At 40.8% G+C, this 23,091-nt stretch overlaps 1 protein-coding gene across 2 annotated transcripts; it reads right to left on the bottom strand.

Annotated features, from left to right (window-relative positions):
- Positions 1-333: 333 nt before the first annotated feature.
- On the bottom strand, positions 334-22,217 carry LOC146973891 (uncharacterized). 2 transcript variants are annotated; one of them, XM_085800904.1, is made up of 8 exons: positions 21,858-22,217; positions 6,760-6,896; positions 6,005-6,671; positions 4,527-5,181; positions 3,174-3,238; positions 2,982-3,078; positions 2,765-2,883; positions 334-1,355 (listed from the first exon to the last, which is right to left on the bottom strand). In XM_085800904.1, the coding sequence occupies exons 1-8, from the start codon at positions 22,041-22,043 to the stop codon at positions 738-740; spliced, it is 2,544 nt and encodes an 847-aa protein (XP_085657030.1). In that variant the 5' UTR covers positions 22,044-22,217; the 3' UTR covers positions 334-737. The 2 variants fall into 2 exon arrangements, with proteins under 2 accessions (XP_085657030.1, XP_085657029.1); XM_085800903.1 differs by having other exon boundaries at positions 334-1,358; positions 21,858-22,215.
- Between the last annotated feature and the right edge of the window lie 874 nt (positions 22,218-23,091).

Consider the following 23,091-nt stretch of genomic DNA (forward strand, 5'->3'; position numbering starts at 1 on the left):
TTATAAATCCTTTATGAGCATGGTCTTTCACAACACACTAAGCAGCAGCTTGTTATGTTCCAGAGTGAGAGGTTATAGTCATGAACAACTCATGAGAACTGATGATGATAATGGTAACTTTTATTTTAAAAAAGCAGATTCTGCATTTTAATCACAAGAGTCACCGGAGGACACATGTGAGTATCATCCTGATTTTCAGATTCATATAAGACAAGTCAGGAGAAAAATAAAATGAATCTAAACTCAGACATGTTACATTTCTATCACTACACTGCTGTTGGTCCTTGGAAAATCTACACCGAAACAATGGTTCTGAGAGAAAGGAGTCAAGGGTGAGTTTTTCAAACATTTAATCAAAAGATGAAACCAGTACGAGGGCATGATGAGACATCATTATCTTCAATATGATACACACAGCTGCAGGGGAGAAACTTGATAAAAGCAGCGTGGACATTTGTCTAAAACCAGAGACAGGAGAGAGGATTCACATCAGTGTCATCAGTCTTTTCATCCACATTAACCACAGGCCTGACACACAGCTGAGATGAATCACACGCAGCTGAGATGAATCTGATATTCATCTTCTCTTCTCCTCCCTGATCACGCCAACAAAGAACTTACAGGATAGAGAAAACAAAACGACAATGGTAAAGCTCTGAACTTTGTAAGTTTAGAAACTTGGACTCAACATGCAGATGTAATAATCTGAGGGATCTGTGTGAAGGGTCGTACAACACTCAGGACTTTCCCCTCTTCTCCTTTTTCTTCTCCTTCTCTTTCTCCTTCTTCTTATCCTTCTCCTTCTTTTTCTTGTGCGATTTGTCTTTACTTCTTTTGTCATCGTCGCTGGAGTAGCTGCTGTCATCTTTGCCTTTGCTCTCCTTCTTCTTCTTTTTCTTCTTGTGTGATTTGTCTTTACTCCTCCTTTTGTCATCGTCGCTGGAGTCGCTGCTGTCATCTTTGTCTTTGCTCTCCTTTCCTCTGCTGTCCTTGCTGGTTGTGTCTTCTGCCTTGGCTTTGCTGTGGCTCGTCAGCGCCTTGTCCTTCACCTCCTCCTTGACCTTGATGTTGGTCGCCGGCGTCTGTTTGCCGGGCACGGTGATGAGCAGATTTTCTTTAGGCATCTCCCCTCTCAGGGAGACGTTTTCCTGCTTCGTCTTGTTTTTGCAGCTGTCGTCCGGTTTTATTCTGCGTTCCTTCTCGTCCTTCCAGGCTTGTTGATAGGGATTTCTACATTGGTCATAGCCCCTGTCTGAGTGGAGTGGAAGTGGAATTGGGAGTGGGTTACTGCTGCTGCTGCTAGAATGGTGCGAGTGTCCTTTGCTGTCTCCAGTGTGCTTTCCCATCGGCACCTTCTGCTAAAAAAAGACAATAAAAGACCAAAATCATCAGACAACAAGGAACATAAAGGCTGTACATAATATTAGAAGTATTGGACAACAGATTTTGCTTTCCATATAAAAGCTTGCTGCAGTTGGCTCTGTGGACACCTGTTAGTAACAACAGAGAGAAACTGACATTCAGGCTTTTTTCATGTGAGAGTGAAAGCACAAGTGACCTCTGGAAAAGGCTGGTCGTAGTCTGTCACATACACTAGGTTGTAGGGGTGTGTATAGATGGTATCTATTGTGTAACCAGTTTAACCAAAAATCTATCTGCATCAGTATCTGTATTCATAGTTTCAGCAGCAATTATTGTTATTAACTGAGAACAGGTTATCGAAATTAAAAAGGAACTTCAGTGTAAAGGAAGTTGTGCAAATAAATTCTGGTCTTATAAGGTCTGAGAGAATCAAACTGATAATGATGATAATGATAAGATGCATTATTTCTCATTATTAGAACTACAGATTATTAGTATAGTGTTATCAGCAGGGACAGAGAAAAATTCTGCAGAATGGGTGTAGAGTTAGGGGAAAATATGAGGGGTTTTAAAAAAATAAATCAACAGAGATCTCAAAAGCAAGCAGACCAGATTAAAACAGTAAAAACAAAATAACACCATTTTATGCTAATAACAAGTGCTTCTACAATGTACTAAGGATGTTAGGAGGGAAGCAGGAGCTGGTTGGACATGATGTTTTAATGTCGATGAGGGAAATGCATAGTGTGCAGTTTGCAAAAGACACCTTCACTGCTGTGAATTCACTATATTGCTCCCTCCAGTGATGGTTGCGGCGCACCACCAGATGGAGCTGGACTACACTAATGTCAGGATAAAGTCAAAACACACTGCCCTCTGGAGTCAGTAAACAGCTGTCCCAGTGCTGCTGAGCAGAGAGACCAGGCCGCCAGTACCAAGAGACTTATGTATTATGTATGTTTTCTTTTACTTATTGATCTACTTTACTCAATTTTTGAATGTATGTATTTTCATTCATTCCTCTTTTAATGACAATTTACCTTTACCATTTGATTCATTTTTACAATTGGGCAGAAGGACTATGGGGGTCCTGGGTGGGATAGAAATATTACAAAAAAAAAGTGTTTCCTTCAGAAAATATTGCAAAAAAAAAAAGGACTGCTGAGTTCCAGATCAAGAAAAGTACTGTTAATATATCGGATCAATAAGAGATCACTTTTACATTTCTGATTGATAAAATAACCAGTGGTATATGGGATCAGTAAGAGAAAGAGAACTGATGAGGAAGCTGTATTGGTAGCTGGTGTTTCTGAGGAAGCACTGGAGAAGAAGACAGGAGGACATGCACAGCTCTGGTCGGTGGGACACATTCACCGTTGCTCTTTGGTCCGGAGGCACTTACACTGTTGAGGGGACTGTTTCGGTGGTTGGCTGCATGACTTTCAGCACTTTTCAATTCTCCAATGAACTCCTCACATTTCTGGCAGTAAAATCCAATGACTGGTGTCATGAAAGTCAGTCCTGCAGAGGGACAAGAGATGCAGTCAAACATTTACGGTTTTCTTTTGTGTGTGAAAGAAGGTAAAAAGAATCCAAACTAAAAGAGAAGGCTTTGTTACCATCCTGTTTCAACAACGCATCCATTTCCTTCATCAATGAGTCCATCTTACTGGCTCTGGCCTGTTTCTCTTTGTTCCTTTCCACAGGTTCACTTGTCTGGAGAAAAAGTGGCAGTTTTGAGGTTTAGTCTTAAATGTGTTCACCTTCATAATCAGAGAACATGATACACAGTCAAGACTGAGATTCGTCACCATGTGTTTATGTGAGCTCTGAGATGGGCCACTCCCCTCACTTTTGGTCCGCTTCTCCTTGGTGGCTGAGGCAGAAAGAACATGATGCTGTGTTAGAGGTCAGTGGTGTCCCTGTTTAAACCTGACGATTAATAAACTTGATACCTGACTGTTTGAGGTTCACACCTGCCAGAGGATGAAAGCAGCAGGGAAATATGGAGCAGAATCATTCACTATCATAAATCACATGTTTCTCTCTCTCCCGTCTAGGCCTGTCACAATTATTACATAATCGCCCCATCATGATCATTTGAGCTCACTGCAATTATTTTGCAAAATAGTTAAATGATTTCCATTCATCTTTATAAAAACAGCTGGATGAAACTAACAGAAATATAATATTTCCATCACTGTTTCCATGTCATTCTCCACCGTTTCAGGTTCGACTGGTGCTCTTTTAATGACATCATCACGTTGTGCTCCCTTCTTCTTCGATGGTTTAATGACACGAGTGGAACATTAGCATCACAGATTTAGTTGCAAAGCCAATAAATGTCTCTTCTTCATAAGGTGTATGTGTATTATTAAACTATGTTTAGGCTTATACTATAATAGTGGCATGAAATGATCAGAAAAAGACAATTCAATTCGTATGGCAATTAATCGTCAACTAAAGTTTCATGGTTGTGACAGCCCTAGTCCCGTCTTTGTAAAAAATTCTAGTGAGAATGTCTTAATCAAATGAATTGGGGCCAGGATGGATTAATAAATTAAAAAGGATTCATCCATCATGACTGAAACTTCATAAGACAAAAGACATCCCACATTATGTAATGTCTCACATGACACACCCCACATTGTCCCACAGATAATATTTTTATTAAAACTAAAAAAGATAAATAACTGGATTTGTGTCATGTGTTTTTCCAACCAAAATTTTGTAGTTTTATAAAGTTTTCATGTATGTAAGTGCCAGTGGATTTCATCCATCAGCTGGTGTTCTTGGTGGATATAAAATCCTCCTTCCAATTTTTTTAACTGTGCCAGATGGAGCAGCATCTTAGAGTGTACGGCCACTACATCGGTTGAATTTTTCTTCGTAATAACACAGATACACTGACAGGCACATACCTGTTAGAGTTGTTTTTTGTTTGTTATAATATATTTTAAAAATGGTTTGATCTTGTCGAGTTAATTCTCACCAGACAGATCACCTTAGAAAAAAAAAGCTGAAATAAAAAATTAATGGAATTATGTAGGAAAGAAGTAAATCTGAAGACAAAATAAAAGCAAGGAAAAGATTAGAAATGTGAAACCAGTTCATCACAGTGTTATATATGGTCAGTAATGATGGAGTTGGATTGGGATCCTCACCTTTGATCAGTGACTGCAGAGATTCCAGAGCGTGCCGGACCTTCGGGTTATTCACTGCGGACAGAGCCAAGCTTGCTGCTGTTGGTTCTGGACTGGGAAGTACAGGAGACCGCTGCTTCTCCGGCCTCTGGCCCTGCATTTTCGCCACAATGTCACTAATGTCTGCAGTACCCAGACTTTTCAAAATCCTCTTGATTTTCTCACACTCGCTGCTGTCCAGATTGGCAGAGGACAGGCTTGAGGAAGTCGTCTGAAGAGGTTGCACCTGCTTCCGATCAAGTTGGTCCTGAGAGCTAGCAAATGTGGACTTGGTCTGATGATGATGACGATGTTGACTGCGAGGAGAGCAAACATCGTCTTCTTGTTGGTGCGATTTTTTTCCAATCTCGGAAAACGATGCAAAAAGGTTGTCCTGTTTTCCTCCAGCGTCTTCACTCCCATACAGGAACGACTCTTCATCATCCAGCTCCTTGGCTCTCTGGACTGTGAAGTCCTCTTGACTTTGTCCTTGGAGCCAAGAGAAATCCCCGCCCACTCTGTCATGGGGGAGGAGCCAGCTGTCGTTCTCCTGTGACGCTGACTCCTTCTCATTGTCATGTTGCCGAGGTCTGTACTCATCTGACCCTATCCGCGCTTTTTTGCTTCCATCGGAGCCCTGGACAGAGGCAAGGCAAACACCACATGACAAACATTTAGCTTTTGCAGTTCCCATCACTTTGTCATCCTGTTGGGTTGTGGATAACATGTTAAAGGGATAGTTCAACATTTTGGTAAATTGGTCCATTGCCATAATCCCTATAGTTCTAGGAGTAGGTTCGTTACCTTTAATCGTCGGTGCAAGCTGTTTTTAGAATGGCGGAGCAGAGCCACGAGCTGCTCAGAGCTACGCTACGGAGGCTCATGGGATTTCTTGGTTTCCCTCATCAAACACACAATCCAACAACTCCAAAACGCTCTCGTGGACAAGTTGTGACCTGCACATTCACCATGCTATTTCATAATGATAATAATGATTGCAGGTCACAACTTGTCCACAAGAGCGTTTTGGAGTTGTTGGATTGTGTATTTGATGAGTTTGATGAGGGAAACCAAGAAATCCCATGAGCCTCCATAGCGGCCGTAGCTCTGCACCGCCGTTCTAAAAACAGCTTGCACCGACAATTAAAGGTAACAAACCTACTCCTAAAACTATAGGGATTATGGCAATGGGCCAATTTGCCAAAATGTTGAACTATCCCTTTAAGGTACAGGCTGGAGGGGCGTTAGTGAACAGCGTGGGTTCACCTATGTATTTAAGAGCAATTGACAACTTTTGAGAAACAACAAAAAGGGTAGCCATACTGTATGTGTCACACAGAGCTGAACTTATGAAAATGACCTCAGCACGCCTGAACACACCATCTTCAAGAATCACTTGTAGATATTTGTGCTGATAACCCACTGACAATACATCTTATTGAATGAATGTTGAACTCTACCTGAATAGTGAGGATGGCATCTTTGAGGGTGGGCAGCCGCTCTTCCAGTTCTCTGCTGTTCATGACTTGCTTCAGTCCCTCCAACAGACTCTTCCCTGTCATGTTGCTGCCAGGACTGCTGCTGCCGCTGTTGCTGCGGCTCCTCATCCTCTTCTTGTCTTTAGCGCATCTCCATTCATTGCTGCTGCTATGTGACCTGGACCTCCTGACCCGACTCTTGCTCCTCGTATGTTTTTTCTTGCTTCGGCTTGGGCTATGGCTCCTGCTCCTATCGCGAGCACTGCTGTTGCTTCTTGCCCTGCTTTTGCTTCTTGCCCTGCTTTTGCTCCTTGCCCTGCTCTTGCTTCGAGCTCGACTCTTTGCACGAACACGACTTTTGCTCCTTTCTATGCTCCGGCTGCGTACTCGGCTTTTGCTTCCTCCGCGGCTCTTGGCTGGGCCGCAGCTTTTGCCGCGACTTCTGCCACGACTTTTGCCACGGCTTCGACTACGACTTTTGCTCCTGCTCACAAGTTTCTGGAACTCCTGGTCTGATTTTACTGCTTCTTTCAGGACGTTTGCTGACTTAAACGCATCAGCCAGGTTAAAAGCCATGTTCCCTTTCAGATAATCTGGGAGGGGCTTGTTGGCTGCGATACATCTCAAGAATTCCTCACCAGCCTTGTCACTGAAAATTAACATGCATGAGTTTCAAACATTGGAAAAAAACAAAACTATGTTTAATCAACTGTTTCAATTTAGAAAAGTGCATATACCTGCTGTCTTGAGGATGAGGAGTGGGATTCCACTGTGGGACCTGTCGGGGTGGTGGTTCTGCATGTGGGACGATCTGCTGGCTGCCTCCCAAAGCAATCACTGTACTACGGTCTATGGAGAAGCTGCTACAGTGGGGCTGAGAGTATTCAGAATTCATGTTATAGAACTACACAAGACAGAACTGCAAAAGCATATCTTTTTTTTTTTGCATTTTTACTCTGTGTGGTTAAACTATTAAAAACGGGTTCCACAAACCAAATGCTTTCAAATTTACTATACATTTGCAAGTCAAAATAGTAATTGTTTAAATATCTTTTTCTGGAAAGGGATATCACAGCTTGCCGCAAATTAAATCCACAGAACCACAGAAATTGCTGAGTCAGAGACAAGGGACCATGCTGCAACGAGACTAGAGCAGCCACAACGCTGTCGACATGTTGACCTTCCAACCCACTAACACTCAGCAGCCATTACTACATTATAACATCAGTGCTTAGGTGCCATTGTTACTTAATTACATGAAAACTCAGTGTTTATTATTGTATTTACATTGACACTATGTGTTTATTACCTCTTGAGTATTGCATGATCACTCAGGGTTAATTACATAATTATGAGTACTCAGTAGTCATTTCTACATTACTTGAGTTCTCAGGCGCATTACTACAGTAGGGTGCTCAGTAGTCCTTAGAGTGTAATGATACATCAATCTATCGAATCAGTGATCACCGAATCAGTAGCATCGATCCAAAATGTAAACATCAATCGGACATCAATACATGTAATTATTTGTAAGTCACGCCTGTATTTTGAAATTCCCATGGCATGTCCTAACCATGAGTACTTTCTGCAATTTCATATTTCATTTGCAAAGACATGTGTAGCTAGCTGCCAAGTGTACTCTGATGTCAAATCAAACCAGTTCAGTTTTATATATCTAATACTATTATATATAAAACTGACTTGGTATATACACTGCCCATCCCACAAAACGAAAAAGTCACACACTCTTAATATTTCGTTGGACCGCCTTTAGCTTTGATTACGGAACGCATTTGCTGTGGCATCGTTTCGATAAGTTTCTGCAATGTCACAACATTTTTTCTGTCCAGAGTTGAAATCATTTTTTAAAGATTCTCAGTGGGGTGAAGGTCTGGACTCTGTGGTCACATTGGACCACATTTCTTCCTTGAAGATGATGGTTCCCCACTATCCTTCCAGTTTTTAATAATGTGTTGGATAGTTCTTAAAGGATAATTGCTGTGTTTTTTTTTTACAATTTGGATGATACCTGAATGATATCATCCAGGTCAGAGGTTAGTAGGTCAACCTACAGACCCTGGATGTTGATAACAGTTAACCCTGGACTCAGAGGGGAATAGCACTAGCGTATCATAACAAAATATTGGTGAAATGAACGAGTTTCTCTGCAGATAATGTGTTATTTAGAGGCGGCATTGCCGGCACTGCTCTGTAGACTCGCATTATATTGATATACGCGGCTCTCAGCTGGATCTAATTTCGTCAGAACGACTTGTAATGACACCAAAGTTATCTGGGTGAGTAAATGATCGTATTTTATGCTAGAAATAAGGTCCAGATTGTAAAAAACGGCAATTCCCCTTTAACCCAATTTTAGCTGTCTCAGAAATCTCCTTAGATGTTTTATTTGCTCGATGCCAATAATTTGACCCTTACTAACATCTTTTCCACGACCACAGGATGTGTCTTCCAACATGGTTGTTCAAGAAATGAGACTGCATCAGTTAAGGTTAAATAAGTTGTTGCCAGCTGAAACATAACCACCCATGTAGTAATTATCCAATGGGAGGCTCTTACCTATTACCTTACGCCCGGTTCACACCGGACGCCGAAGCGCCGCGAATAGCCGCGGAATGGAGCCCGCTTCCTTTCGGCGCCCTTGTTAACCGATAGTGTAGTTCAGACCAGACGCCGAAGCGGCGCCATACTCCGCGGCCGGCTCGCGCCGTGCAGCGATCGTTTCGGCGTCTGGTCTATTTTGTGCGCAAGCCGCGAGTGAGATCGCGTCCCTTCTGGCAGGAAGTCACACAAAGAAACACGAGACAATCCGGTCAATTTTCAAAATAAAAGCAATTTTCAAAATAAAATACCGTGATTGACAAATACCAGAGTCCAAAGTGTGTACGTTTGTAGCCTATTTGTGTTTATTAATCTAAACAGAGCGTGAGAGAGGGACACACACACACACATATACATAGGCTACACACACACAGCTGACGGGCGGAAGCGCTTGTCGACCGGCGTGGAGAAATAGGCGTCTGGTGTTAACAGGAGGGCCGCGGCTCGCACACGATTTTCGTGGCGCGGCACTTCGGTGGCCGGTGTGAACCGGGCGTTACCGGTAGTTAAATCAAAATGGTGACTTTTTTTGGGTGGGGGAGGGGCAGCGTATATTAGATTAGATATGCCTTTATTTATCCCACAATGGGGAAATTCCAGTGTTGTCTTCAGCAGTACACATACACATACTGTGTCATCAAAAAGTGCAGAAATATTATATATATAAAGAAAGAAAAAGTAGTAGTATCTACAGACACCCAACAGGTAGAAACGGTTGTACTTTGAGTAGTGATTAATTCTAATAACATTACTATTGAAGACTAATAAATGAATTTCCCTTTGGGGATTAATTAAGTAATTTGTCTTATATTGTATCGTATTACATTATAGTCATTACTACATTACATGAGCTCTCGGTAGCCATTACTAGATAGATAGATAGATATACTTTATTGATCCCAAGCTGGGAAATTACAGTGAAAAACAAACGAGAAGAACGAACCAACAAATAAACTGAAGTTTAAAAAACACGACGGGAGCTGTGGCTACAGGCAGCCACCTGGGATGGTGCCATCTTGAATTACTACTTTATTACCAGAGCACTCAGAGTTTATTACTATATTATAATGTGAGTGCTCAGTGGTCATGACTAAATTACACAAGCATCCAGTTGCCATTTGTACATTATGACTTACTCCATAATCTAAAAAGTACTCGGTCACTAATATCTTCAAACTTCATTCTGATCTCAACTACAGACAATCAGTTCCACAACTGTATCTTGCACAGTTGAGATGTGAATTGTGGTGACAACATTTGTTCGCACCAATGTTCTAAAGTACTCAAAACCACATCTGTTGTAGTTGCTGCTGCAGAGGGCGTCTCCAGAACGACATCTTACCATGAACATACACACACTCAAAAATGAAGAACAAGTTACGCAAATGTGGGATTTATGTTTTGCCTTCACGAGCGCTTCACAGAATTCAACCTATTATTGTCTTGTGTTGTGTCACCCTGTAGGCTAAGGCAAGTGGCAAACTGAATACAAACCAATAATTTAAAGCAGAAGTAAGTGATATATTTGTGTTAATATAAGTCTTAAATAGTTATATCTTCCGACAGCAATCACTTACATAGAGTGTTTGGACCGAAACACGGGTCTCTCAGTCCCTCTGCTCTGCTCTGAGCCCAGGAGAAAACATTTATCGTATCCTACAGTTTTTATCCAATTAGGAGAGAGAACGGCATGAGGAATGCCGTGAATGTGGCGACGTAGGGACGAGGACTGTTATGGTGCGTTCAAGGAAACTCGTATTTTTCCGACCGTGAAGTGGTACCAGGTCGATCTGGTACGAGTTCACCGGTCGGAAGTTACGAGTGGCCGTTATAGTGACTTTCACCGGTAAAACAGGTCGGAAAAACACGAGTGGGTTGCCTGGAACGCTACAAAGTCGTAAGTTGTGACTTGAAGCTGTAATTTACGATTTCAAAAGCCTGCCTGGAGCGCAGCATTAGCGAAAACGACCGGACCACTTACTTCTGCTTTAAGGACTGAACTAATGCTTGAATCTAGTCCAATGAACCTGTGATTCCCCCCCCCCCCACTCAGACACTGTTTAGGAACAAGCTGAATCTTAAAAGCTTAATATTTAAAGGTTTTTTTTTTTCCAAGTACATGTATATTATGTAAGCATTTGGCTGTTGCTGGTAATCTGCTACTACTAGATCTCTACTCGGGTCACAGGTTTTTACTGAAGGTTTAGGTTAACACCATTTTAACACTTCATGGACTGTTGTGCATTAAGTGATAAACACAGCTGTAAGTAAACTCCTATTAACACAACAACTCATCCTGCTTATGGATCTTCTTGTCAGAAAATGGCAAGTACAACCATAATATGCCACACCGTTCCACAGTATACAATCTGTCATATGATAAGCAATGCCACAATTGGTTTGCACCAGTGATATCAGTGACAGACATCAGAATACTTGCAAACAGCTCATGTCTTTGCAAATGTCAATATTTGACCTGACCAGTGCTGAGAAAAAGAATCACAGTTAAGAAAAGCTAACAGCAAGACAGGAAACTGGTTTTCTTGAAACTGTCAGATGTATTTTTTTATGTTGTTCCCTGAAGCAGACACAACAAGGCAACACAACAGCAACAGGAAAACATTACCATAAGTTAACACAATTACAGTAGTTAAAACGATCTCTTTTAACTTAACAATTCATTTTTAATCAAATTAAAATCAAGAAATAAATGCATTTAAAGACATCATATAATAAAAACAATATAGAAGACTTTAAGTAAATTTCAGGCTCCAAATGACCAATTGTTTGAATAAAGGTGGAAAAAATAACAAAGGATTGACAGACGGACAATTATCTTATACTGAAGAACACACATTCCAGTGCAATTACAACAATAAGTGGAAGTCCTCATGGCAGTGAACCTGGGAAATTTTACAGATTCAAAGACGTTGATGTATACGAAAATTCAACTATATAGACACAACACACACGTATATTGTTGTGCAATTTTGTCTTCCTGTTAACTACACACTCACACCAGAAAATTTACATTAATTTGCCGGTAACACCTTTGTACATAGCCCAGTGTCTCTGTCAAGTCTTGATTCCTTTATGTCTGTCACTGTAAGATGTGGGGGAAAACATGGAGAAGGTTTATGTTAAACATTGCTGAACAGATCATAATTTCACTAAATTATGCATTACATTCTATATATAATAAAATAAATAAAAAATAAGGTTGCATACTTGAACTATATTATTATATAAAATAACATTTAAAAAGAAGCAAAACTGTATCTTTATGATAACAATTCACATGTAATAACTACTCGTATTAGCATTACAGTGCATTATGATTAGCATTACAGTGCACTATGGTTCAGACCTATATAATAACATAATAAAATGTAGTCTCCTACAAACCAAGAGAAAAAACAGATAGTCTGTGTTGACTTACATGTTTTGATCACTCCATCCGGTACCGGTGGCTGATCCGTGTCGCCTGCTGTCAAGTGAAATGGCCTTTACAATATTTCGGGAAATATGTTTGTAGACAGCTACCGAGCAGTAGCCAAGGTGCCAGGGAACCGCAATTCAACTATAGCTGCAAACAGGACTCTCTGGCTTTGTGGCCATTATTGAACTGGTGTATTTTTTTTGTCTTGCTACATTCATCTCCTTTTCAGACCTGCAAACTCCAGAGAGTAAAAAAGGTGACAAGGTCCGAAAAACCAAACCAACCCCCCCCCCGGGAGAAAATGTTTGTGATTTTAATATGCAAGTTATGCTTTTTGGAGCGTTCCCAGTTAAACAGAGAGCAAATCTCTCATTAAAAAGACAGCTTTGAGAGAATAAGTACACCTCAATCAGGTGGGGTCAGCTGCAGAAAATGTTCACATTATTGGACTAAAAATTATGCATCAGTTTGGATGACCACATGACCTGTGGCTTTCAGCTTTCTATGATTATATTTAGCCTACTGTTTACAGCTGAGAATATCAGGTATTGTCCCCCCTCCATTAAATACAGTGCTGTGAAAAAGTATTTGCCCCCTTCCTGATTTCTTACTTTTTTGCAGATTTGTCACACAATGTTTTTATTTATTTGTATAATATTTTGATGGGGCAGCCATCTTGGTAAGGTTTTCACCACTGTTCCAAGCTTTCTCCATTAGTGGATAAAGGCTCTCACCATGGATCACTGGAGCCTGGATGTGAAGAGTGAAATTGAACCAGCTTTCCAAAAAAAATAAAAAGGTTTATCAAAGTTAGTTCATGATTTAACAAGAGGGGGCAATTACTTTTTCACATAGGATCAGGTAGGTTTGCATAGCTTTTTTCCCCTTAATAAATGAAATCATAATTTAAAAAGTGCATTTTATATTTACCGTACTTCGGTCATCTTTGTCTAGGCTATTAAAAGTTGTTTGATGACAAATAACAAGTTTGAGTAAGAAATCAGGAAGGGGAAAATACTTTTTCACAGCATTGTATGTAGCCTGGGGGTTGAAAATCACAGCACATAAAATGAGTGTGTATCACGTCTTTCCACATACGTTCTTCCTTCGCCTTTCAAACGGAGCAGAACCGGTCTGACAGAACACCAGCGGTAGAAGCAGGTCCATGGAGCTGTGTGCCGCGAACGTGCATGAAAAAACAAGCACGGCGAATGTGCGGCGCGCCGCGTGCATAACTCGCGCCTGCATTGAAAGTATGTGAGCAAAAGACGCTACAGCTGAATGGCCCCGATGCACACACACACGCTTATCCAAGGCGCCTGTCATCATAGTTTTCTGCGTTCCACCGATACATCAGATAACTTCCCGCGTGTCGTTTCAAAATAAAAGCTGTCCGATATGTTTATCAAGACTCTATCACCCCCCCCCCCAACCCCCCCCCCGCTTTGAAAAACTCCCCGGTTCTGCACGATTCACGTAAACGACCCAGTTGACCAGAAAAACGGCGATTATAGCCGAAAGGCGACTAGTTTGCAGGTATGCTTTTATGAAACAGACTGGGGTGATTTTGTGTCGCCAATGAGAGTAACCCTTTTTTGTGGATAATAAAAGCACATTGACTACTTTCCACACCTATAGGGGTTTCATGATTATAGATTTTCTTGGTACGATATTTGTCAGAAAAATAATCACAATTATTACGATCATTATATTTAATTTTTATAATAATTTTACAACACTGTGAATGTGTAAAATCAAATATAGTCAAAATGTAATTGCATTACTAATTATATAAACAAATATTTAAAGTATCTATTAAAATAAGATCAATTATTAATCCTTTAGAGGAAATGTTTGAAGTTTTTTAAATCTTTTTTTTCTTAGAAATGCCGTGCTAACAATTAAATTCCTAACAGTAAATTGACATTAACGCAGGTATTTACCTTTACTTAGGCGTACAAAGCCAGGTGGTTCAGACGTTCATATCAGCCATATTTCCTCTTTTTGCTGCTATTTCATTGTGGCAAGTTTGACAGGCTGGTATGGAAAGCCGTTTTAGTCATAATGAAATAAATTAATAAATGCATAAATAAATAAATATAGCCATGAAATGAGTCCCGAATTAAATAAATAGGATGATAAATAGATATAAATGAAATATAAATACATATATTTTTATTTTAAAAACAACATTTTTATTTTTCCAGGAGACTTTTATTTTCTAACGCCTCATTTATTTATTTCCAGATACTTTTATTTCCTAATGTCACATTTATTTATTTCCGGTTACTTTTATTTCATAACGTCACATTTATTTATTTCTGGGGACTTTTATTTCATAGCATCACATTTATTTATTTCCGGCGACTTTTATTTCATAACGTCACATTTATTTCTCTCCTCTTTTATTTCATACTGCAATATTCAAATGAGGGGGCGGGGTTATCTGGACATAAAAATGTTGTTTTTAAAATAAAAATATATGTATTTATATTTCAATTATATCTATTTATCATCCTATTTATTTAATTCGGGACTCATTTCATGGCTATATTTATTTATTTATGCATTTATTAATTTATTTCATTATGACTAAAACGGCTTTCCATAGCTGGCGGGCCGTCATTGACTTAATAGGTTTGTGTTTGGAGGGAATCAGTCTTCCTCTGCCAGACTTTACCACTCGCGCACATCTCTGTCTGCATTGCAACTGGCAGGGAACGTAAACAAAGTTACACACGCGGTTGTTGTGTAACTCTGTTTTCCGTATTTAGGAACCGATTTAATAATTATGGTGTTTAATACCGCGATTAATTGTGAAAACAAGTAATCACATCGCTACTATTGAGCTTGTCTTTCTGTTTGCACTGAGGACGCATAGAATATCCTCACATGCCTCGCAGAGCAAACACACAGACACATGGAGAGAGAGAGAGAGAGAGAGAGAGAGAGAGAGAGAGAGAGTGCCGGATTTGTCCCAATCATCCACTGAGTGTTTTTACAACTTATTTTGGGGCTGCAGCTGACTCTTTAAAGGGATAGTAGCATTTTTTTAAAGTGGGGTTGTATGATCTACAAATAGCCCCTAAGTACTTTAATTGCAGTAGAAGACTCTCTGTGCTCCGCAACGCCAGCCCATAGCCCTGCCCAGAGATTTACAACATACAGTGTTGTGAACAGACCCAAAGAATCGGCCTATTTTCGCGGCCTGAAAGTGGTTTTACCTGAAAAAAAATACTCAGTTCCATTGTTCGCTATATTATAATTTTTTCCAGCCCTTCAAAGTGCAGGAAAAACTCAGTTTTTATTTGGACCTAACCAACTCACGTATCCCTCAGCCCAGGGTTAGCACCCGCCGATTAGCAGTTGGTTAGGTCCAAATAAAAACTGCATTTTTCCTGCACTTTGAAGGACTGGAAAAAATTATATTATAGTGAACAATGGAACTGTGTATTTTTTTTCAGGTAAAACCTCTTTTAGGCCCCGAAAATAGGCCAGGTTGTATGCTACTATCCCTTTAACCCTCAGCACTGTGTAGCTACAGTGTTGCTGATTGAACGGCAACGTGCTGGACACGGGACGCAACAGGTCTGACAGCGTTTGTCATAGTCACAGGGGAAAAAAGCATGAAAATAAGTGTGTTCATCCAGATTGTTGTGTTTACATCTATTTCAATTGGACCCAGAGCCAATAAACACCATGGAGTCATTGATTGAACCCATGTGTGAACTGGCTGAATCCTTTACCATTGCTGACAAAAGCCTGATGTTAGTGACTCTTAATAGGATTTTTTGCTGGACACCTGAGACTGCTGTCACCCTGCTGCTCAATGTCAGTACTGACTTGAGTCTGTGGTGCTGTTCCAAATACTTCACTTACAAAACGTAAAAACTACATAAACGGTAAGTTTCACCTCTCAGTCAGTCACACTCTCTCCGATCTTTTGCTTTCTGCTCACTCTAAATCACTCAGTTAAATATGATATAATTCTGTCATTATCAATCATACATAACTGTGGTCATGAACTGGCACCTGGCTGTGATGCACTTGGTCAGTGCTGGTCAGTGCTTTGTGGTTAAAAGTAAAAGCACTGAACCAGTAAGTCTCAGCCACGCTCATCACTAATTTGTATACCCTGGAAACCATTGTGTTGTGTTGTATTTTCTGAATTTTTTTTTTTTTGGATTTTAACTTTAAAAGTCATAAAGCAGTTAAGTGTGACCGAGTCAACTCTCTCTTTTGCTCCCCTTGTAACAATTAACTACTGTATAAAAGGTAAAGATATTCATTTACATGTGGTATACAACCTTACATGTATCGCAAGCACTAAAAGTCTTTCTTGTGTCTGCAGCCTATCAAATAGTATAACATAACTTACACAGCTTAGAGTGCAGAGTCACTGACCATTATTTTTTAGCTGCTTGTAGTTTATTCAACTCTCATCAATCATAGAGCACAATGGAACATGGTTTGTTCCTTTCAGCTTTACTTAGACCTCTGGCCTAGAAATCTGGCCTGGAAGCAACTAAGCTAAAATAAGTATGCAGTATGACAAAGTTAGCGAAAGGGACTGCTCTGTACAGTGCCTTGCAAAAGTATTCATACCCCTTGAACTTTCCCACATTTTGTCATGTTACAACCACATACTTAAAATGTATTTTATTGGGATTTTATGTGAAAGACCAACAAAAAGTAGCGCAATTGTGAAGTGGAAGGAAAATGATACATTGTGTTGAAGGTTTTTTTTACAGATAAAAATCTGAAAATTGTGGTGTGCATATGAAATCAGCCCCAGAGTCAACACTTCAGCTGCAGTTACAGCAGCTGCAAGTCTTTTGGGGGTTTGTCTCTAGCAGCTTTGCACATCTACAGCTGCAGTTTTTGCCCGTTCTTTACAGAACAGCTCCAGTTGAGTCAGATTGGATGGAAAGAGTCTGTGATCAGCAGTTTTCAAGTCTTGCCACAGATTCTCAACAGGATTTAGGTCTGGACTTTCACTAGGCTGTTCTAACACATGGATATGCTTTGATGTAAACCCGTCCATTGTAGCTGTGGCTGGATGTTTAGGATGGTTGTCCTGCTGGAAGGTGAACTTCCGTCCCAGTCTCCTCCAGAATCCCCATCAACCCTGACCAGCTTCCCTGTCCCTGCTGAAGAAAAGCCCCCACAGCCTAATGCTGCCACCACCGTGTTTCACAGTGGGGATGGTGCGTTCGTGTTTTGTATGTAGGCCAAAAAGTTCAATTTTGGTCTTAAACTTGTACAAAAATCTTGAACACCATTTTCCTACCACATTACAACTATGCACTACTTTGTGTTGGTCAACTCTATCACATAAAATACATTTAGGTTTGTGGTTGTAACGTGACAAAATGTGGAAAGTTCAAGGGGGATGAATACTTTTGCAAGGCACCGTACACCAAACTCCAGACACAACACTCTTTGGGAGGTGAGGGGACGTGGCTCCTAGATTAGAACAAAACCAGGTTTAATCTGCCTTTTGCATTTTCAAAGATAATGAAGTTTTCCAAGAGGGTCTGGCTGCAGACCTCCACTGTCAGGGCGCTTCCTTGCAGACCTCCACTGTGAGGCCACCTCCACTGTGGGGACGGAAGTTGATTGAACACATAAATCATATTTACATTATTAAGCCCCAAGAAATAAAGTATGGTTATATGGGAAACTAGAAAATATATAGGTTCCTCCTGGTGTGCTCGCTTTTAAATTATATTTACCTACATTATATAAAATAAAGCCCCAAAAAATAAAGTATATAGGCCTATCAATTGTTCTGTGCCCTGCCCTGAACGGGTTTCGAACCCGGGTCTCCAACACCGCGGGCGCCGATGCTAACCATTTCGCCAAAAGCTCAACGGGCACTCTGCACATTGGTTACCACGTCTTTTAAGGGTGAGTAACTCGAGTACCACTAACCACCCGCGGTCCTCCGTCTCTCACACACACACACACACACACACACGATTATATCTATCGCTCTGGGCGAGGGTAGTCTGATCGATGATCATTGAATGGGAGGACCTCGACAAAAGGAAGTTCTACTCCTTCGGGGTGTTCATGACGATGACCATCCGGGCCACAGTCTACCCGGCCACGCTCATCCGCACCCGGCTGCAGGTACAGAGGGGCAAGTTGCTCTACAGCGGCACCTTCGATGCATTCTTCAAGATCCTGCGCAGGGAGGGAGTGCGAGGCCTGTACCGTGGCTTCATGGTCAACACCTTCACTCTCATCTCAGGCCAGGCTTACATAACCTTGTCCCCAGGCCGCCACAGAGTCGTTAATTAATTGTATAACGCTGGATGCGCTCGTTGATAAGTTTCGTTTTTAATGAGGAGGAAATAAGGAACTCAGCTGTGATTGAAAAGCATGAGTCGAAAGTTGTAACTGTGTAGTGGAAAGGGGTGCAAAGTAGGAAATGGTAACTGGTTGTGGAAACCCTGCTTTACATTGTTTTAACATAAAAAAAAAAGAAATCATCATTCTGAAGGTGTGGCGGCTTTTATTTTGCCGTGGCGGTGCGCCACGATCAATTACATGTAGAGGAAACGGCTGCCATTATTGACGACTTTTTCTTATTCTTCATGTTTAAATAAAAAAAAAAACTTCACAAATACATGCTTCCGGTTTGTTCGGTTTTATTTTGAAAAGATTCGAATCAACTTCCGTCCCCACAGTGGAGGTCGAGTAGCATGTGTCTGCAGACCCGGAGACCGCAGATTCAGACCCGCACGTTTGGACCCGCACATTCAGACCCCTTGGTTTTCTGCTACAGTGCCCCCTGGTTTGTGTTATGCTAATGTTACCTACTGGGAACATGGACGTGCAGACCCCCCAAAAAAAGGTATTGAACATTAATCACATTGTTCGTTTCATGTCATAAAAGTTTTTGTTGAAAATGCATCTGCAGCATAACGAACGTTTGACTTATACGTTTACAATTAGCCTTCATGCACGTCAAATGCTAACCAAGCGTATCATTTTTCTGCTAGAAGCTCATTGGCATTTTGTTTTTAATGAAACTGAAACTACCGTGTGCATTAAATTAAAAAAAAATAATAAAACTAAGTAGCCTATGTGTAGGTCGTTGGCACTGCCACTGTAGACTCACGTACTGTAAGTGCAACTTTATGCTACAACATGTTGTTTTTATTGACGTTTGTATTTTTTCTCTAGACAAATTGCTCAGGAAATTGATCCTGGTCTCTGGACAGAGGGGACAGGACATGATCATAAATACATGATTCTTGTGGAAAAAAATTGACTATTTCCTGTAATGTCCACTTTTATTTTTATTCATTTTAGGGCTTGCCTCGCCAGACATGTGGGAACGACTGTGGGATTTTTTTTTCTCATGGTAAGGTTTGTTGTGAAAGTATACGCACTGCAGGCATCAGTCAACAATGTAAATTGATGGTTCTTCTCTTCCAGTATTTATCATTTTGTCTGTTTTCAGTGAAGTGGACGAGTTCTGCAGGAGGCTGGAAAGGCAGATGAGGAAAGAAGGAGCACTGCCATAATATAAAGACTTATTTGTGAAAGCCTGTGCAATAAAACATTTGAAACCATTTTATTCCATTAAATTCATTGTAGGCTATTTTAAGACCGTTTTGTCATTATAACTCCATGCAATAGAACATTTAAAAGCGGTTAATTATTTATTTATTCCAAAAGATTTTTTTTTTTTTAAGTTTTAAAGTAATCCAAGCTTCACAATTAGGCTAGATCTTGGTGTTTTATTTGGATTTTATTTATTTAGTCCAAAAGATTTTTAAAAAGTTTAAAAGTAATCCAAGCTTCACAAACAATTAGATCTTGGTGTTTTATTTATTTATTTAGTCCAACATCTTTTTAAAATGTTTAAAAGTAATTCAAACTTCACAAACAATTAGATTCTTGGTGTTTTATTTCGACTTTGCCCTGTCGAAAATCCATAAGAAGGGGTCTGAACGGTCCAGACTGTGGAGTTGCAGTTTTACAGTCAACCAGTAGGTGTCTCCACAAGGGGTCTGAACGTGCGGGTCTGAATCTGCGGTCTCCGGGTCTGCAGAGACATACTATTGTGGAGGTCTGCAAGGAAGCGCCCTGACAAGTTTTCAGATTGAAATTGTGTATTAAAGAACCGTCACCCTCTGTGGGTCACTATAGTCCAGATGTATCTAGTCTAGCAGTGATGTTTGACCCGGTAGAAGTAAGAGGAGCACAAAACAACAATCAGTCACTCTGCTAAGTTTAAATTGACCTCTTCGCTTCAGTGAGTACAGTGACTGTGCGTTCACACCAAAAGCTTCCAAAGCGTCAAAAACGCTCGAGGGTGGGCGTCAGACAAGACAGCTCCCAAAACGGCAAATATTTTCAGCCGCTTTGGCCGCTCGTCACGTGACTGGCGTCAAAGTTCATTTGCGCTGGTCATTGGGAGCCGAAATACAAAAAAAAGAAGAAAAAAGGCAGCCGACGAACATCTCTATTCTGACAGGCTGCCGCCGGTTGCCGCTTAACCGCGTCATAGCTCATTACCCTAAAGTTAAACCTGGCTGAACTTCTCATCTGGTGACGCTTTGGACGCTTTGGAAGCTTTGGACGCTTTGGAAGCGCGGCGACGCCTGTTGACGCTCTGGACGCTCGGTGTCGCCAGGCTCTCATTGAAAATGAATTGACTTCCGGCGTTTTTGACGCTTTGGAAGCTTTTGGTGTGAACGTACAGTGAGGCTTACTGCTACTAGAGCACTGGAAAAGAGAGTAGCGACACCACCATAGACTCCCGTGGTCACTTTATTCTCCCCCTAGTGGCAGGATATGGGTATTGCAAATCCGCCCAAGAAACCCATTCACTCCAATGTATGTGTGTTGCCAACTTGCTTGTAAATTGATGAAAACTGCTGTGTTTTTGCTTTTAGGTGCCTTGGTCATATTAAGTTATGCTTATAATTTATTTATTTCAAAATTTAAATTGTGAACTACTGTTTTTTTTTTGTTTTTTTTTATTGGCCCGGCTATAAAAGATGACAACACTTAAAAACCATTACAAAATGTGACAAAATCAAACCCAAAACGTATTATGTTAAGTTTTTCCTCCAATTTTGATTAAAAAAATGATAATTAATAAAAACACACGGAGCTGTTTACAGTACTACCGGTCACACAGCGGACAAACACAGAAGGGGACGAGCGAACGCTTTACCGTTGCTAAGCAACCACCAGCTGTCAAAATAAATAAAGCCTCGCATGGAAATAAAATAAAAGCCAGCAGCACAATAACTTGCTTGACCAAACAAACAAACTAAAGAAAACACAGGCTTAAGTGGCGAACAGTTAGCTAACACAGTTGAATTTAGCGCGCAAACTTACAGTAGCCTATGACACTTTAGTGGACTTATCTTTATCATTTAAAACAGCAAGCATTCGTGACACAACAATTAATGGCCACTATATGTTAATATTTATCTGTAAAAGGGTCCACGATGATGCTATTAACGTGGGTGATCTATAAATGTCCTTAAATTATTGAAAATACCACACTGCTCATTCACCAACACTGCAGAGATGCCAGCTCTTGGGCGCATTTGCAATACCCATATCCCGCCACCAGGGGGCGTTTCCACTTGACCAATGCGTGTCGCTACTCTCTTTTCCAGTGCTCTAACTGCTACTGGTCTGCTCTGTGATGCTAATCTTAGCATTATGCTAGCTCAGCTCTCACCATCACTGAACCTCGCTGGCTGGGGTAACGCTAACACGGTCAGACTGCTGGGTACATACACCAATGTAGTGTCCTCTCGGGGGTCTGTGGAGGAGAAAATCCGTCGCTGAGGCCGGAGGTGGTCCAGAAGGCAGGTGTCCAGGGGGGGGGATAGGACAGGACCCTCCGAGTCTGAACCCAGGGCCGAGGGGCGGCGGAGGTCCGTACGGCGGCGGGCCGTGTGGTGGTTTACCTGGCCGATACATGGTCGTGTTCAGGCGAGCATACTATATCCAGTGACACGACAAGAAGAAACTCAGTGAGTAGGGGAGAGTCGTTTAAAAGTAAAACTGTTTTTTTTTCTTTCAACACAGCCGCGCGTTTCGGCTCCACGAAGAGAAGTGATTGTTGCTACCGCCGGAAATACGACACCGACACCCAAAAACATCCGGAGCAACACCTTCAAAATAAAAGTCGAGGACCCATCAGGTCTCACGCTCTCTCTCTTCGTCCTCTTTTTTAAATACGACACACTACACACACGACACACTACAAAATGCTTTCTACATAAATGTGTTTAAATAATAATAAATAAATAAAGATATTATATAATAACGTGAAATGTTGTCATTTTGACAAGCCCATATGAACATATTATAAGTATAATAGCCTATTTGTTTCATCCATTTATTTATTTTATTTCATTTTCCTAAAATTTCTTTGTTTATTGACTTTCTATTCTCTGGCCTATAATTGTTGTGTTCTTATTACAACATGCTCAGTTGTTTCTGTAAATGCATTTTCCTGGATGTGGTTTTATGGCAACCCAACATCTCTCAGTTGGTGACAAACATCAGAGGGTTGTTTTTACTGTTGTGCTTTTTGCTTTAACTACATTTGTTCTTACCTGAATATAGATGTTTACCTTTAACCTTTTACCTTCCCCTCCCCCCTGACATAATGTCTCCAGATTAAAGTTGGAGGCTGCAGTCAGACTGATCGTGTAGTCTTACTCTCCCAGGCTTCTCACCACTCGATCTGCTAATCATCCAGGACTGGACTTTGTTATCTGAGGCTCACTCACTCAAACAGAAGCTCTTCCAAATTTCCCTTGTATTCAACTCGGTGTGTTGTACAGTATGAATCCAGGTAGTCATATGTCACATGATCTTTAATATATAATCCATTTATGTGATCTGATGAAGTCTGAAAAAGATGATGACAGTGACACTCTGTGTCCCAACAATTTTTGATACTACAGTCCACACACACACACATGCAGATAGACACAACACAAAGAACTTCAGGAAACAT

This window comes from Trachurus japonicus, chromosome 15 (assembly GCF_045865225.1).
Source record: "Trachurus japonicus isolate A0001 chromosome 15, Traja_1.0".
Lineage (NCBI taxonomy): Eukaryota > Metazoa > Chordata > Actinopteri > Carangiformes > Carangidae > Trachurus > Trachurus japonicus.